The 19,366-nt window shown below is 35.1% G+C and overlaps 1 protein-coding gene across 12 annotated transcripts in view; it reads left to right on the top strand.

The window, feature by feature from the left end:
- Clasp2 (cytoplasmic linker associated protein 2) overlaps positions 1-19,366 on the top strand; it is a 203,474-nt gene that overhangs the window by 165,923 nt on the left and 18,185 nt on the right. For all 12 annotated transcript variants that reach the window (XM_023719722.1, XM_023719727.1, XM_023719721.1 and 9 more), the window contains 5 exons: positions 6,763-6,906; positions 11,319-11,462; positions 12,800-12,906; positions 13,492-13,645; positions 17,134-17,362. In XM_023719722.1, the coding sequence (XP_023575490.1) occupies positions 6,763-6,906; positions 11,319-11,462; positions 12,800-12,906; positions 13,492-13,645; positions 17,134-17,362 (778 nt within the window). The remainder of the gene's footprint in view (positions 1-6,762; positions 6,907-11,318; positions 11,463-12,799; positions 12,907-13,491; positions 13,646-17,133; positions 17,363-19,366) is intronic.

The raw sequence follows: 19,366 nt of genomic DNA on the forward strand, positions 1-19,366 counted from the left end.
TATGGGAAAATCACCCTTCAACCCTTAAATTGATGTTTTAGGGTAGCAGGAAGACTATAATAGAGCTATATCTTACACCGAAAATAGAAGCAACTTTCAAGTGGGTAGCAGGATTAAGTTTTAAAAACTTACGCTTTAGAAAAATAATTTGAATATAAAAAGTAGAGAACTTCCTTACTGAAAAAAGATTACTCTTTCAAAGGCATGGTGGCACATAACTGTCATCCCAGCACTCTGGAGGCTGAGATAGGAGGATCTCAGCAAGGTTGAGGCCAGGCTGAGCTCCAAAGCGAGTTCAAAGCCAGCCTTGACTACACAACTCAAAAATAAAAGAGCTCTTTCAGATAAAATAAGTGTTTGTATAAAAATGTATCTCTCATATATTGCCATGTGATTTAATGTCAGAAAGTAAAGAGTGGATGAAATAGTACAAGCTGGGGGTCAGGGAGATGGCTCAGCAGAATAAGCACTTGCCTGGCATGCGCAAGGGTCTGAGTTCAATCCTTATTTCCGCAAAAAATAAATAAATAAAATAAGATAAGATAAAAAAAATTATAAGCTGGTTTCATTTTAATTACTAATACTTTTTAAATAAATGTACTTTTCGTTGAACTGAGTTTCACAAATATTGAGAATTACACATAACTTAGTAACTACATTGCTTTTCCTTCTCTGAAAAAGCATATATTTTCAATATTAAATTTGTAAACTATGTAAAAATAGACTTTGTAAAATACCTATTACAGTAAACATACCTAATCTGTAAAAACTTTTGAAAACTACAAATTTCCAAAACACTAAACTAATTGACTCTCAGAGTACAAACTGATTCAAAAGAGCCACTTTTCATCTATTTGCAGTGACAGAAAATAACATGGCTTCAAAAATCCAGAATACAGTATTACAGGCAACCATAATTTTAAGTTGACCTACCACCTCAAAACCAACACACATTTCTGATAGGGCTGATAGGTTAACCCTTGGTTCTTAACAATACATTTATTTAAAGTTATAATTTTAATTGACAGAAATTATGTACATATTCATGGTAACATGTTTTGTTGTATATGTCCAGTATGGAATAGCTATATCAAGGGTATTTTTGTTTGTTTTGTTTTGATACTAAGAATCAAACTCAGGACCTTGCAATTACCAGGCAGGCACTTGTGCCACTGAGCTATATCCCTGGTCCCTACACTGAACTATTTAATAGTTGCATTTCTTAAATATTTTTGTGGTAAGGACACAGAAATTTACTCTCAGCAATTTTCAAGTATGTAGTATATAGATTGCTAGTATCAGGGACAACCCGCTCAGTCCATCTCGGACAGGAGCTTTCCTTCCCTCAATAAATAAATATATTCTGCTCATAAGAAAAAAAAAATTGCTTGTATCTGTGGATACTATGATGGCCAATAGACCTTTTGGAATAAGGTTTTTTTTTTTTTTTTTTTTTGGTTCCTCGAATGCCTTCAGGGCCCTTTTGGCCAGCTGGAGAGTTGTGAGTTTCGAACTCCAGCAACCTGAGGCTGACAGCTTTGCGGAAGCAGCCACTTAAAGGACTGAGCTAGAGCCAGGCTCCCCGCCAATAGACCTTTTAAACTTACTGTTCTTATGCCCTTCAAGTAATTCCCTAGTCTCCCAGCTTCTACTGGCCAGTACTTTATTCTGTTTCCATGAGATTTTGTGCTATTCTACATGTGAGAATATGCAAATTTGTCTTTCTTTACCTGGCTTTGTTCGCTTAATATATCATCCTCCAGGTTCATCCATGTTCTCATACATAACAGGATTTTCTCTGTTAAGGCTGAATAGTATTTTATGTTTTTGGGGTTTTTTTTATCTATTCAGCCATTGATAGAAACTTAAGCCAATTCTTTATCTTGGTATTATGAATAATGCTGCCATGAATATGGGAATTTATCTCTTCAACAAAGTAATTTTATATCTTCTTTGTTTCTCCATTCTTTTTTAATTTTATTTTTTTAATTGATACATGCTTGCAGTATGTGATTATTATATTCTTACAGGGAATCAGTACATGTATATAATACATCTTAATTCTTTTTGTATCCCCTTCTCTCTCCCCTCTCCTTCCATCTCTTGGTCCCCTTCCCTTTTACAAAGGAACTGTCTCCATGTTTCCTGTTATCTTTTGTTTTTTAACCCTTATGTAATACTTAATTTTGTATGTCTGATTTACTTCACTTAATATTATGATGTCAAGGTTCATCCATTTTCCTAAATGGTTTATTTCTCTCTATGGCAGAGTATAAATGCTGCATTTTCTTTATCCATTCATTTGTTGATGGACATAAAGATCACTTCCAAGATTTAGCTATTGTGATTTTTGCTACTATAAATGTGGATATGTGTGTATCATTGGATATTGACATGCCATAAAAACCAGTAATGTACCACCCTTAATCTTATAAAAGAGATCCATTGTTATAGTGTAAACACTAAGACAGGCCAATATTGATACAGTAAATAAACATCTGCTAAATGTAACAACTGTTGGGCTGGGGATGTAGCTTAGTGATAGCACTCTTGTTTTGCATGCACAAGGTCCTGAGTTTGATCCCCAGCAGTAAAAAATAAAAAACACACTCATAACTGTGCCTCCACTACCCATAGAACAGTATGTAATAGTAATAGCATAGAGTTAACTATCTAAAGATTAGTCAAGCTTAATGGGTATACTAGTAAAGATAGAATGAATGAAAAAAATTTAAACAGTGGCAGATGAGGAGAAATATTGAGATATAAGATACTATTGAAGAATTAAATGAAATTAACAGAATTATATAAAAGTAAGAGAAAAAAACAAAAAGAAAAAACAGCAAAATAAAAGGAAAAAAGGAAGATCAAAGAAGAGGGGTATACGTTCTCTCTTTGCCTCATCTTCCACAAGAATAAAGACCATTCTTAGCAGTCAGACTGTCAACATTCCAGAAAATGTCATCATCACTCTGAAAGGACACGGTTATTGTGAAGGAACCCTCTGGAGGGACTTCAACCACATCAATGTGGAACTCAGTCTCCTTGGGAAGAAAAAAAAGAGGCTCCGGGTTGACAAATGGTGGGGGAAACAGAAAGGAGTTCGCAACTGTCCACATGATCTGTTGCCATGTTCAGAACATGATCAAGGGGCTCACGCTGGGCTTCTGTTACAAGATGAGGTCTGTTCCCCATCAACATCAGGAGAATGGGTCTCTTGTCAAAATTCAGAATTTCTTGGGTGAAGAATACATTCACCAAGTTTGTATGAGGGCAGGTGTTGCTTGCTCAGTGTCTCAAACCCAGAAAGATGAGCTAATCCTTGAAGGAAATGACATTGAGCTTGTTTCAAATGCAGCTTCTTTGATTCAGCAAGCCACAACAGTCAAAAACAAGGGTATCAGAAAATTTTTGGATGGTAACTATGTTCCTGAAAATGGAACAGTTCAGCAGCCAGATGAGTAAGATCCAAGAGTTAATCCAGCCACAGAAACAATCTTCTGGATTGTAAAGCCAATCTATGATATTTTAATGAGACAATAAAAGATCTTTATTAAATAAAAAAAAAGAAGGGGGATAAAACCCAAACCAAGAAGGGGGAAACAAATGAGTTCATAATAATAATTAATCTGTATTTTTGAATGGCTAGTTTCTTTTCAAGATCTGTAGTATTGGAGTCTAGCAAGTTATGATTTTCTTCACCTGGGTTTAGGGATTGTGGGTTTATGAGGTGCCCTGTTGCTCCATAGGCCTCTCTGTCCGTGCCCCCAAGACTATGGCAACTGTCCGAGATGAGCCATGTCCTTGCTCTCATTGGTTGACAGGAAAGCAATTAGATCACTGATCTCTGTGCTGGACATAGTTAGTAGTTTGTGAGTTCAAACAGATTGCTGGAGTTCATGCCAATACTTTCCAATCCACCCACCTCTGAAAGCCACACTCACTAGGCCTTTCTTCTCACCATAGAACACTGGACCCTGTGTCCTTCTGTATCTTAGCTTTAACGTCTCAGAATGTCTGTGTCTAGCCCAGAGCATTCCCATGACTGTCTCTTGTAACTGTCTTTCACTCATTCACTGCAGTGAAGTTAACACTAGAGACCCTGAAGTGAAGATGTTCTATGGTTATTCTGTGGCTCAGTGCTTATTAAACAACTAGCCCCTTCCCAAAATGGCTTCTGATAAACTCTCAATTATGGCAGGCACTGCTCTTTACTAGATTCCTTCTCCAACTCTAGCCTTCTCTGCAAGAAAAAAATCACTTTTAGTAAAACCCCATACTATTTTGTACTTTATAGTAACTGTAGGCTTTTTTTTTTTTTTTTTGTCTTTTTGAGACAGGGTCTCACTGTGCAGTTTAGGCTGGCCTTGAACTCACTTTGTAGCCCAGGCTGGTCTCAAACTCCAAACCATCTGCCTGCCTCACCCTACTGAGTGCTGGGATTGCAGGCATGCACCACCATGCCTGGCTTGTAGACTTTTCTTAGGGCTACCACTGGTGGCTTCTGTTTCTACCCTGGAGCCGCTGACCTTCAGGCTTACCTTCTCTGCCTGGTCATTTGTTTTGTCCATGATCAGGGCAGTTGGTACCTCTGCTGCCCTGTGTTGAGGGGAAGCAAACATAGAGCAGGACTCCACTGGTAGAGTTGCCCAGAGGTGAACATAGGTCTTAGTTTCTGTCTGGTGGCAGCAGCTCTGTGGACCTGCAGCTGCATAAGCCTGGTTGTGTATCTTTGGGGTAAATATTCAGTAATGAGGTTACCAGATTGTATTGTAGTTATATTTTAATTTTTTGAGGAACTTCTATATTCCATTATGGCTATACTAATTTATTCATAACAGCAATCTCCAAATATTCCTATCTTCCACACAAGCCAGTATTTATCTTTCATCTTTTGTGTAATACCCATTCTAATAGATGTCAGGTAATACTTCATTGTGATTTTCATTTGCATTTCCCAGGTGATTGGTGATATTGAGCTTTTTTTCAAATAACTATTGGCCATCTGTAATACATACTCTTTCAATTTCTTTAGATCCTTAGATCGCTTTTTAATCATATTGCTTTCTTATGTATTTTAATGTTTATTGTTTACCATATATATGGTTTGTTAATATGGTCTCCCATCCTGTAGGTTGTCTCTTTACTTCTTTGGATGTACAGATGCTTTTTAGTTTGCTGTAATTCCCTTTAACTAGTTTTATATTGATTGCCTGGATAAAATTATACTTAAAATTCATTCATTAGAAAAGAGGAATGTACTTTGATCCCTTCTGTTTTATTTGTTCTTGTAACTGGAAGGAGAAAGGGACAAATGTATAAGAGTAAGAACCTTAGATTTTAATGTTTCTTCCTACATTATAACTTGGCATGTCACTTACGAGAGACCTTACTTGACCCAGTTGACAAAAGTGACATTAAAATCAGTAAAGAAAAAAAAGAACCCAGAAAAATATAAACACGTTAATCTTAGCAATAGATTTTTTGAAGTTTTAATCATAAATTTAAACCTTTCCTTATTTAATTCAGCAAATCAGTTCTTCATATATGTTTAGCATTTGCTGAATCCAAAATCAGTGCCCTGTCTTTTGCCATTTCTAAAGTGCAGAGGAACAACATAGTGACTGTAGTATGTAACAGTGTATTGTAGAGTGCTTGAAGGTTGTTAATGGAATGAAAGGATGTGGGGAGATGGTGGCCAAAGAACAAAAAGCTAAATATATGTAAAACGAATGAGCTTAGAAATCTAATGTATTAACATAAGGACTATAGTTAATATTGGGCCAGACATGGTGGCCCCTTCCTACAATCACAGCACTAGGGAGGCTGAGGCAGAAGGATTGCAAGTTTGAGTCCTGCTTGAGCAACTTAATTAGACCGTATCTCAAATTAAAAAGGGCTATAGAAGCTACTAGCTTAGTATGAAGGCCTTGGGTTCAATCCACAATACCTCAAAAAGTAAAAATTGAGTTATAATTGAGATGTTTGCTAAGAAGGTCAATTTTAGGTTTTTTTAATGTGTGTGCCACTTACATTAAAGGGCTAACATGTGTCAGTGTGTGTGTGTGTGTGTGTGTGTGTGTGTGTATCGTATTGTATATCAGCATATAAAATCTGAAAGTTTTTAAAATCACTGAGATAATAGCAGACTTGCCTAGCATGTACCAACACACTGGATTCAATTCACAGCACTCTCCCAAATCATTGAAAGAGTAGATTTGTAAGTGTTCTCAACACAATAAGTTAATTCCTTCATTTTAGCCATCTCACAGTGTACACATTTCAGAACATATTTTATACCATACATATATATAATTGTTGTTTATCAGTTTGTGCTGACAAAGAGTGGTTCACTGTAAGGCTAGTAAAGAATAATCTGTGCAGTCTGAAGCCTTATTCAAAAAGTTTATAATTGTGTTGAGAAAGTTTTTCATATTTGCAAAATGAAATGCTTTAGACCCAAAACTTGTAATACGTGTGAAAACAGAAAGCATCACCTTATCATATACTTGTGTCTTGGATATGTAAATGATTGTATAGTATCTTTTTTTTGTTGATTTTGTTCAATTTTCTACTTATCGAAAAACAAGGGCTGGGGATATGGCTCAGTGGCATAGTGCCTGCCTGGCAAACATGAGGTCCTGAATTCAATTCCCAATACCTCCCTCAAAAAAATAGTTGTGTGGTTATTTCTGAAGCGTTCTACACTGTTTCACAATAACTGTCCTATTATCCTCTCTCACTGTGCTTATCTCTTTGCAGGTGAAGGTTGCTATCCTTAAGTACATAGAAACTCTGGCCAAACAGATGGATCCAGGAGATTTTATAAATTCCAGTGAAACTCGCCTCGCAGTGTCCCGGGTCATCACATGGACAACAGAACCCAAAAGTTCTGATGTTCGGAAGGTGTGTGTGTGTGTGTGTGTGTGTGTGTGTGTGTGTGTGTGTGTTTTAATAAGGCTAGAATATAAATTAGAAAAGCAAGCTAGTAATTTTGGATTGCCAGTGAAGGAAACTAGTATTTTTATGGTATTACCATTAGCAGTGAATTACGAAGTGCTTTGTTTAATCTTTTTAAAATTCTTTTAAGTTTTATCCAATTGATATAAGCATAATACTCAAGCAGAAGGGTCAAAAATAGCTATCCTTAGCATAATCCTCCAAACCTCTAGTATTCAAAATATTCTAAGTCGCCTGGCAAGTGCAAGGCCTGAGTTCAATCTCTGGTTCCACAAAAAATAAAATATTCTGAATCAGTCCTCACATATTTGTATTCTTAATAAAAGCTGACATTGTTTCTTGATTTATCAATTTTAGGCATTATTTATTGATTTGTTGGTAATGTAGACATTATATTTATTTACTTTAGTGTATTAGCTTTCCCATTGTTGAGACATAATTCCTGAAACCTAAAACTTAAAAGAGGAGAGGTTTAATTTGGTTCATGTTTTCAGGAGATACAGCTGGTCTGCTGGCTCCAAGGCAGCAACATCATAGTAGAAGGGCATGCAGAACAAACATACTCAGTTCATGGTGAACAGGAAGCAGAGAAGAACAGTGGCAGAGAGGAAGGGACTAGGGCCTGTGCATAGCTCCCACAGTCTCACCGCCAGGGTCCACCCAGTCACCTCCAGAGGTGTGCTTTGCTCATTCCCTAGGCAGCTCCCAAGCCAAGCACGTCAACACAACTAAGCCTAACCACTACAGTCGGTAAATGAGGACTTACTATTACCATGTTCCTATATTCTTTGCTGTATTCATCTCCATAATCTTCAAAATACTTATGAATCAGTACTTAGACATCATCAGAAAAACTGACATTTGGTTTTGCAGGTACTAGTGCCTGTACCTAATAAGCAGTTTGCTAATGCCTCCTTTCTTAGAGAAATTTGTTTTAGGATTGATAATTTTCCTTATTTCATTTGCTTGAACTTTTAAAATTGTTTTAAAATAATCTGTTTATATTTTTAACATCCTTGCCACATATCTATAATAGCCAGTATTGTTCATTTACTCAAAAGCATATATCACTGATTTATTTGTTGGGAATTTCCTTCCTAGGTGCTCTGGTCTCCAGTTTGTACATGTTTTTTTCTTCCCTAATCTTGCTGCACAGATGTGTTCCTGGACCTTTTCTCTTCAGCGTCTTCCTCAGACTTCCATTCACCTGTAGTTATTCATTATTTGAGTCCTATGTCCTCATTTCCTTTACTGTTTGCAGCAAAGGAGTCCTCAGACTGTGTTGTGAACTTTATTAACAGTGATAAAGATTGTACCCATTAATGACAGTATGTATTCTTAAGTATACATCGAACATGCTAAATCATGAAACAAATTTGAGTGGTTTAAAACCATAGAACTAACACAAAGAGTGTTCTCTGATCACAGTGGAGTGAAATTAGAAATTAGGGACAGAAAGAAATTTGCAAAAGTCGTATATATCAGATTACATAATCCATTCCTTAAATAGCTAGCAAGCCAAAGAAATAAAAAGGAAGCTAGAAAATCGATTGAAATGAATGAAAATGAAGACATTGGTGGTATGCACAGTCAGACATGATGATGCACACCTGTAATCCCTGTAGTTGGGAGGCTGAGGCAGGAAATTACCATGAGTTCAAGGCCTGCTTGAGCTACATAGTTCATGGCCAGTTGGGCTATTAAGACCCTGACTCAAAAAAACAAAAATGAAAAGAAATATGTACAGATGCAGCTAAAGCATTGCTCAGGAGGATCTTTTCAAATATTGATGCTTGGGCAAAGAAGAAAGCTATCAAATCAGTAGCCTAATCCACCACCTTAAGTGGGGCGGCAACACAGACTTGAATCCAATAGGAGGAAAGATCTAACTTTGTAATTATGTCATAATTTATACTCTCATAAGTAAGATAAAAGCTGAAATTAATGGATTATAGGAAAACAGTAAAGAAAATCAACAAAACCAAAAGCTGCTTCTTTTGAAAAATTAGTTAAACTGACAAGTCTTGAGGTACATTGACCAAAAGAAAATGACTTACAGAAGCTGTTGGCACATTTTTTAGTAAAAGAATGATATGAAGCTATGCCTGGTAGTACACACTCACAGTCCCATCACTCAGAAGCTGAGGCAGAAAGATTGCTGTAAGTTCGAGGCTGCCCTGAACTACTTATTGAGTTCAATGCCAGCTTGAACTACATGATGAGACCCTACCTCAAAACCAGAATTACATTACACATGTATTTAAGCACTGGCTAATAAGAAAAATGAACTATTAGCATTTTCCATAGTATAGGAGAAAAGAGTGAGAGGGAAAGGGTTGATATTAAAAAGAGCCTAGAGGGCCATGGAGATGGCTCAGTGGAATAAAGCCTGACAAGTGCAAGGGCCTGAGTTCAATCCCTGGATCCGCAAAAAAAAAAAAAAAAAGCCTAAATTTTCACATTATATAATAGGACAGAAAATTCTGAAGTGCATACAAAATAAATATGTGAAGCTATGAATATCTAACTGTCAGTGCAAAACAAGCATTACAGAGAATTCTGGAGAACTAAACAGAATTGAGAACTAAAAAAGTTTTTTCTATAGCTTTGCCTTTTTAAAATTTGTATGTGTATATTACATTGATTTAAAGACCTGAAAACTTACTTTAAGTATAAAATATATTCAGTAAAGTGAATGTGATTGAAAAAATTTTAAATAAGGTATATAAAGGTCTTGATTAAAATGTAGTAATTTAAATAACCTGTGGTAATTTAAGTCATTCTAAACAAATACATAAGTGGAATATAAAGGAGGACACAGAAACACTTAAGTTTATATAAGAGATTAGTTCATGATAAAAGTATAGCTTAAAATCACAAGGAAAAAATGTACTTGATGAATGGTTTGGGAGTAGGTATGCTGTCTGTCCATAAAATTTAATATCTGAATTAAAACCCTAGATAGACACAAATATGTTTTCCTAGTCACTGGTTTATTTACTCAGTTTAACTTCCCTTCAGTGTGAATCTAAAGAGTGCAACATTATAAATTTTTGTTTTCAAAATGCACTAGTAATGTGTTTAAGTACACATACATACAATATATGCTTTGTTATTAATAAAATGAACTCATGTTATAGCTGTTGTTTTATATATTTCTCTTTCAGTAATCTATGATAAGGCTGGGTGTGGTGACACATGTCTGTAATCTATAATCCCAGCACTCAGGAGACTGAGGCAGGAGGACCTTTTATGAGTTCAAGACCATACTGGGCTACAAAGTGAGCTCAGAAGCCAGCCTGAACTACACAGTGAGACCGTTTCTTAAAAAGATCAAAAAAAAAAAAAAAAAAAAGTAATCTATAATAGAATGATAGAATTCTCCTAATTTCTCCAAATTAACAAAATTGAACTGTGTTATCCTCCAAAACTATTGTATAATGTTACATTGTTTTAGTGTAACACAATTTGATCATTCCTCTGTTGTATACTCAGATGCTATAAGTGTACCACGCTTAAGTTTTCATAGAATAAGCTCAGAAACGTTCCATGCAAGGTACACATTTGTATACAAGTTATGTGATCATTCGTAGTTTCCTTTCTTCATAATTTTCTATGTAACCTGAACTTCAATGATTTTTAGTAACTCAATTATTTTAGAAGATGAAAGGAAAGCGGTACTGGGGCTTGAACTCAGGACCTTGCACTTGCCAGGCAGACAGTTAGGCTGCTGAACTGTCTCCCCAGCCCTTTTGTACATTTTCTTGACTGATCTGAGTAACCTTTGTTTGTACCCATTTCCACTAAACAGTAGGCTTGTTTTAGCTTAATTATAGACTTGTTAGATTACTTAATTAACAAAAAACTGTTAGTTATTTTGAGAGCCACACATTGAGGAAGTAGATATTATGGTTCATTTGCTCTGGCTATGTTTTATACAGCCATCCATTTTCCTTGTAATCTTTTATTAGGAAAACTGAAATAGTATGTAGATAGCCAGAGTAACTCTAGAAAGCATCTGACTAACTTTTGCTGTTGTTATAGTTGTTGACTTTTCATACTCCATTCTTAACTTCCACAAAACAAAAAAAGGAAGTCAAATGCTTTCTCTTTCCAAAGGTTGGATATGTAACAGTGGTAAACTCCTTGCCTATTACACACAGTGCCTGTGTTCAGTCCCCAACACTGGGGCAGGGAATGTCCTTAAAAGGAAAGAATTATGAAAACAACACCCTTTCTTTCCCTGAGATAATCAATCTTTATTTATGCTGTTAAACAGAAATTGGGAGAGAAGAAAATGGTCACTTTTGAATGAACAAAATATATTTGTGTACTTTCTGTATGCTTTTATTTTTCAGGCAGCACAATCAGTGCTGATTTCTTTATTTGAACTCAATACTCCAGAGTTTACAATGCTATTAGGAGCTTTACCAAAAACTTTTCAAGATGGTGCTACTAAATTGCTACATAATCACCTTAGAAACACTGGCAATGGAACCCAGGTATTTCTCACTTTTTTTCTTGGCTATTATATAATGTGATGATTTAACAATAATTGCTGTCTTTCACATGAAGTAAATTCAATCCTAATATGTAATTTTTACATGCGCATCAGGCAGCATTTCTTGAGCAGAATTAAATGTTGTTTTGGAAAGAATAGTATCACTTAGCTGTTCTTGTCCCAGCATGTTTGTTTTATGATTTGTGCACATTGGACTACTTGTGAACAGTACCTACAGTGTAAATAAGGAAAGCCAAATGTGAGCAGAACATATATGAATGCACCAGCTTTAGATGAACCAATCCTTGAGTACTAAAAAGGGATTATTCCAGGGTTAACAAGCGAGCTTCATAGAGGGTGTTTAATGTTTACAGGCTTATGAGTTTACATGTGCTTAGATACATAAGATTTTGTTTTAAGGACGTGAGATCTGAGTAAATGCAACATTGAGTAGGATATGTAGTTTATATAATACACTAAGAACTATCCTGAGTTTGAGAGAGACGAGACAGAGAAAGAGACCAACCACTTAGGTTACTGATAAAGGTGAATATAGTTGTACTTATTAGTAGGCTTAAGGTAAGGAGTGAGGGTAAAAGTAACTTAAAATAATTTATGAATCAAAGTCAGTTATCTTTTTTAAAAGATAAGGATTGTTTCATTATATTTTAAGAGATGGACAAAATAATATGACCAGGTTTCGCTCTGTTGTGAAGATCATTTGTTAAACAAATTCAAGAAGAATGAAACTTGATTCTAGTCATGGTTTGCAAGTAGAAAATTGCCTCAAAACAGAAAGCTAATTTAAAAGTTTTAGTTTAGGATCTGGTTGAATCATTGAAGGAAAAGATACTGATAATAATTGAAAGAAGGTGAAAAGAAGACAAAAGGACTGAAGAGATTTTGGGGGGGAGCAAAAGGGGAAGACAAGAGGAAAAAAAAGAATTAAGATACATTGTTTAACCATGAGGATGGTTGGTTGGTTGGTTGGTTGGTTTTTTTGGGATGGGGTCTTGCTATGTCCTTTAGACTGATTGTGAATTCACTAGGTAGCCCAGGCTGGACTTGAATTCAAAGCCATCCTCCTGCATGCTAGAATGACAAGCATGCACGAGGAATGTAATGATTACATATTGCAAACATGTACTAGTAAATCTTTCTTAAATAGGTTCCTGAGTGAAAAGTTTTCCCCCAAACCAGACATAAGTACATGAACATTTAAAATACTGACTTGTAAATAAGACTCTTTGATATGGTTCTACCTCATGATTATATGGCTTTTCTGAGAGCTTTTTAGTTGAACTTACCTGTGATGTGTTAATATTTGACTCCTTCCAGAGTTCTATGGGGAGTCCTTTGACAAGACCAACACCGCGATCACCAGCCAACTGGTCCAGTCCTCTTACTTCTCCTACTAATACATCACAGAATACGTTATCTCCAAGGTAATAACAAGATAACATTCCGTCATGTTTTGTATTTGCAAAGTCCTATTCTTAGAAAATCAGATGTTAATATAATTCTGTCAATTTCTACCTGACTTGAAAGATACTAGAAGTGCAAATTTGGCAAACAATTTGAAGTTTATTCAAAAACAAACCATTGAAATAATAATATTTGGATGCAAAAGTTTTTTGAAGGGAAAGAAAACCTACTGACACACCTTTTGTTTTGTTAAATAGCATAATTATTCTCAGAGGTGTTTTATAAGCCCAGTAAATTATAAATTGTCTTTCATTTGTATTACTTAGTATAGATAATGAGGTTAATTATTATGATGGATGTTTAAATCTAATATTGACCAACTACCTCAAAAAGTAAGGAAGAAAAGTAAGTTTATAGATAAAACATAAAAATAGGATGTGTACTTTACCCACATATATAACTACCATATTTTATTTTGTTAATTATGCTTCAAGGAATACAGCATTCTCTAATCCTTTCTTTGTAAATACCCTACACAATCTCCTTAGATATGTTTGTATTTCAAAACTATCCACAAGTAAAAATTAGTGTTATCTTTTTTATAGTGCATTTGATTATGACACAGAAAATATGAACTCTGAAGATATTTATAGCTCCCTAAGAGGTGTCACTGAAGCAATTCAAAATTTCAGCTTCCGTAGTCAAGAAGATATGAATGAACCATTGAAAAGGGATTCTAAAAAAGATGATAGTGATTCAGTGAGTATTTGAATTTCTTATGTTGTAGACTGTTTCAGTCTTCATTAACTTTTGTTTTTGACCTTTACTTTCTGGCATTTTCAAATTAATTTTCTAGGGGCTATTTACAAGTATTTAATAGGTGCCACATGCCATGCACTGTTATATAGTAGTTATTAGAGTTATAAGACCTCATGTCCTCAAATTTCCTTTTGATACTCAGATAGAAATAATACCTTAGAGTTCTAGTTTATAATATGCCTCACAGAAGAGTGAATCAATTAGAAGTTGTTAAGTCAGAGGACATATCTCTCAAGAAATGGTACGTACATTGGGATTTAAAACCACACAAATTCAGAGGACCATTCTATGAAAGAATTAGCAGTTTTACGAAGGCAGATAACTAGAAGAAGCTGTAAAGAAAGCCTGTATAGTTGGAGAATTGTTAATGCAAGGAGTGGGATGTGGACCATATCTCATGAATCTTGTAAGGTAAAATAAGTAGTTTCAATTTTTTTCTTTATTGTGGTATAAGTGTTTTGCATCATCATTTTATGTGATTCCAATTAAGATTGTTAAAAACTTTCTATGTGAATATTATTTGCCTTTACCATTATTCAAAGTTAGTTGTTTTTTACTTTGGTGCTTTTTTGGTCTTTTTTTTGTGGCAACTTAGACTTTTCTTACAAGATATCCTAGAATTTGTTGTTTCTTAATGTTTACAAAGTTGCAGAGCATTATAGTGTTTCAGTGCAAAATGCTTCCTTCCCTGCCTTCCCAGCTTCTTTCTTCTGTTGTTTTTCTCTCCATGCCTATCTAGCAGAGCTGGGTTGTAGTGGGCCTAGTAAATTGATTGCCAAAAACCATCTTACCATTCATCTTTGAAGTTCTCTATCCTAAAAACTGCATGTATCAGCAATATGTTAGTAAGAATCAATGCTTGGGTGATACTCAGATTTGCTTTTCAGACACAGCATGGTACAAAGTAATGGAGTATAACAGAATTGAGTTTAAATCCCAGGTCCTGGCAATTATTAGCTAGTCAGGTGTTTATTTCTAAACCTTAATGTCCTCTTTAGGAAAATATGGATATTACTCACTACCTTAAAAATTGTTGTGAGTTTGGTACATCTTAGGGCTCCATCAAACCCAGGCCCCTCTCCTGAGGTCAACGTTCATACATTCAGCAGCCTATTTCAACTCCTGATCTTCTCCCCTGAAACTACTCCACCTGTCTTAATTGATGGCAGTACTACTTGCTCAGCAAAAACAATGGCAATACTACAACCCCAGCAAAGGAGTTATACTAAGTCCTCTCTTTTTCTAACCCTCCCTATCCAGTCTGTCAGGAAGTCTTATCAGATGTAGCTGGAATCTATCAACTTCTCGCCAAAGTTTGTCTGGTTCAAGTAGTCATGAGTTCTCTCATCTAGATTATTACAATAGGAGTCTAATTGGCCTCTTCATTTGTGTCCTTGCCCTCCAAAAAAGTGTGCTACTCACAGCTCTATAGGAGGTTCCTGTCTCAGGATTAAAGCCAAAGTGTACACAGTAAATTTCCTTCTATATCTCTCCATGGCTTCATCTCTGCTTTTTTCCTTATTCACTCAGTTCCTGCCACACTGGCCTTCTTGCTGTTCCTTGAACTTATTGGGCATATTCCTGCCTCCATGTCTTTGTACTGAGTATATTTTGAACATTCTTCCTCTAGCTAGTACCATGGCTAGTTCCTTTACTTCCTTCTGTTCCTCATTCTAAAGGTTTTCAGTGAACCCTATTCACCCTGTTTAACCTATGAACTCCCCTCAGCCTCCATGGCACCCATGGTCTAATACCACACTATTTTTTTTCCATTACAGTAAGCACCTTCTACCACACCATTTACTTTACTCAATCATTAAGTCTTTCATTGTCTGTGACCCTCCCCTAAACTGTAAACTCCATGAGAATGTCTTTCTCTTTTTTTTTCTTTCTTTCTCTTTTGTTTACTAATCTCTTTTTTTTTTCCTTCATCATAGGAATTTTTTTTTTGTAGGACAGTTTCAATAATTAATACATTGCATGTTGTTGTCTTAGTGGTTATTCATTGTGCAAGATGCAGACATGATATCCTGTCCACAAACACTATTAGAACAAATCTTTCTATTCATTGAGTTAAGAAAATGTAGCTGTATATCTATCTTAACTATTTTGAATATACAAAATGATTGATACAAGGGGATACAAAATGGTTGTTCATTTGTATCCCCTTTTTTTGTTTTGTCAGATAAGGGTATTCCATTGCTATTTAAATATTATAGGTGCATGAACTCAGCAAAATATTCCAATATAATCCAGTAGTCCATAATAGTAGTGGGTTTTCCATAGGACTGGCAATGTCAGAAGTTGTTGATTTGAGCCTTTTACAGCTCAGCATATTAATATGGCTTTACTTTTTATACTTTGTTTTTATATTTTTCTGCTGGATGGTTAAGACTAAGTTAAAGCATGACCTATATAACAAGAAATGTAACTTTTGTACGTGATAGGGTCAGTCAGATCCCCTCAAGATTTATCCTGAAACCCTGTACCGCAGTTTGCAGATCCTTTGTCAGTGTCAGCCATGTGGATGAGTCATGGCCATTGCTTGACCAATTTGCTCTCTGCAAAAGCCTGAGAAAATGTTTTCTCTCTCTGTGACACTCTACATCATCTATCACTTTCCTCTTACTAATCTTTTCTTCATACCAAAAACAATGCCTGGCATGTAATAGTTGCACACTTAAGTATTTGAAGGAATATTTATAAAGGGCTTATTCAAAGGTTTAGTACACCGTAGAATTGGTGATACTTGTAGTGATAATTATTTTGATACTAGTAGTCATATCAGTGTTAGTATTGATATTTTGGCAAATATGCTAATGAGCATCAACTCCTTAGGCATTCCTCCAAAAGTGATGTGGGCCTTGTAAGCCTTGTTTTTTTAAAGCAGTACTTTTAAAATTTAGTTTTCTTAGGGGCCGGGGAGATAGCTCAGTAGAATAAGCACTTCCCTGGCAAGTGCAAGGGCCTGAGTTCAGTCCCCGGTTCCACCAAAAAAAAATAAAAAATAAAATTTGATATTCTTTTACTTTGTTGGCAAATAATATATGTATTGTATAATTTATTAACTTAATAATAGAATCTAGCAGCTTTTACTTCTATTACTAATGACAGTCCTTTTGTATCTTTAGCTGGCATGGAGAAGTTATTGCTAATCCCACTGTATATATCATTTGGTTCAGCTTTGGGAAAGGAATTATAATGAGACAGCATTGGAGGTGGTATTCTTAAGAGTTTTCTTCTTTGCCCTTGCAGCTGTGATTTTGTATCCTTGCTATGAGTATTGTAATTTTGAATATAAATATTGTTGGGTTTTTTTAGGTGATTATTATTAAGTTTCTTAAAGAGTAGGGAAACATCTTTTGAGAATATTAAAGAAATATTTGACATAGAGTTAATTTGTTGCGCTTTTCCCTTCCCATCAATAGATATGTGGTGGTCCTGGCATGTCAGACCCAAGAGCAGGAGGTGATGCCACCGACTCAAGCCAAACAGTCCTTGACAATAAAGCTGCATTGCTCCACTCGATGCCTGCTCACTCCTCTCCGCGCTCTCGAGACTATAATCCGTATAACTATTCAGATACCATCAGTCCTTTCAACAAATCAGCCCTCAAGGAAGCTATGTTTGATGACGATGCTGACCAGTTTCCTGATGGTATGTTATGGGTCAGGCTTTTAGTGTGAGTAGTCAGCAGAGCAAAAGGAGTGTATTTGCTCTTTTATTGAAACTCCATAAAATGTAATGGTCTTTCGAATAAGAATGTTTTTCTCCTATCTGTTAGAGGATTTTTTCTAGTAGTTTGGTAGTTTTCTTCTTTAAACTGACAAACAGAATGGTCATCTTGATATTATCTTCAAAATCAAGAAAGCTAGTATCCTCCCAGCTCCAGCTCCAGCCAATTATAGCTTATAAGTTTAATTAATCCCCTAGATGCACTTTTCATTTATGTACCAGAATAAGAAAACTTTTGAGGAAATGACCTTCTTTTAATGTATTAGGGAAATGTTGTACCATGAGCTATAGCCCCCAACCCCTTTTTATTTTGAGACAAGGTCTTAACTGCCTTTACCAAGCTAGCCTCTTGCCTCAGTCTCCTGACTAGTTGAGATTACAGTTGTGCAACATCATGCCCAGCTGTCTATTTTTCAGAATATGATGTGAAGCCATACACAAACTCATTTATTAATAAGATACAGGACAAGTATAGGAGAAAAACTATTGTTAGCTGCTATTCATGTGAAGTCTTAGGTCACAGTTCTCACACTTACAAGCTGCATGACTGAGCTCTTTCGTCTTTGTTGTGACCTTTAAAAGAGGGTAGAGTGATTATACTACCTACCCTACTTAAAGTGATGATAAAGTATAAAACATTACAAATGTTTTATTCTTCATGACAAATTCCTTTTTTCTATGAATTATATAATGCATTTTTGAAAGATTCCAATAACTATGAATAAACATCAAAGTTGTCTCCCTCTCAGTATGATTATATTATTCTGCATTAAATAATTTCTGACTTTTATTTGCATAATATTACTGTTAGTATAATTTTGTGTGCATTTTTATGAACATGTTAGAGTAATTAGTGTTAAGAGAATTTTATAAAGATGAAATTACTCAATTGATACATGAATTTAAAGTTTAAAAGTTACTACCAATTTATATGTTAAAAAACACTTCAACGAAATACAGTCCTATTTTCCTCTCTAACAAAATATTTCAATGTTTTTAATTTTCATGTGTGAAAAACAGGTCATCTTAATGTGTATTTTATCATTGCAAAGATTGAGAGATTAGAAATCTTTTCAAATTTTGTAATTTTGATAAACGGAAAGATGCCTTCATTTATATTTCTTTGATGATAAATAAGGTTGAATCATGCTTTAACCAGCCTCCCATGTTAAAAGACTTGCTATATTATGAAGCCAAAATTATGATAATTTACCAAGCTAAGTCTTAAACTATGTAAGAATCTATAAAATTGCCACCCCTCTGAACTTTAATATGGTTTATTGTGTCACAAATACATTTATGTTACTAAGGTTTGCTCATAATAGAAGCATAATAGGAATAAATTGGATTTAGCATGAAAATATATTTTAAATACTATGTAATAACAATCTCATGGTAAATTGATACCTAGCTTTGGTTACTTTAATCCTTTAAAAATTCCTTAAGCACACAGATCACAGAGTGGCAGACAAATTAGGCCCACTGACATTTTAGGGTAGAAAAAAATTTAGCAAATATAGCTGAGAGAGAAGAGAAAAAGAGAGACAGACAGGGACAGATTTTTCTAACCAAAAAAAATTATTTTATATATAATTATTTTACTTTTAAAATAACTGTTACAAACTTTAAAGCTAGAAGTATGTTACAAAAAACTGTTTTCTTCCTGGATCATTTGAAAGTAATGCATGCTAGGCAAGTGCTCTACCAGTGAGCTACACATTCAGCCATTTTTTTACTTTTCTGAGACCAGTCTCATTAAGTTGCCCATACTGGCCTTGACCTTGTAATCCTGCCCCAGCCTCCTAAGTAGTTGAAACTACAATTGTGTGCCACTGTACCAGTCTTACCTTTTTAAAAATTTTTAAAATCTATTTTATCTGATACTATTAGTATGGCCTCCTATGCTGTCTTTTAGTTTCTATTTGA

This window comes from Octodon degus, unplaced genomic scaffold, assembly GCF_000260255.1.
Source record: "Octodon degus isolate 3935 unplaced genomic scaffold, OctDeg1.0 scaffold00071, whole genome shotgun sequence".
Lineage (NCBI taxonomy): Eukaryota > Metazoa > Chordata > Mammalia > Rodentia > Octodontidae > Octodon > Octodon degus.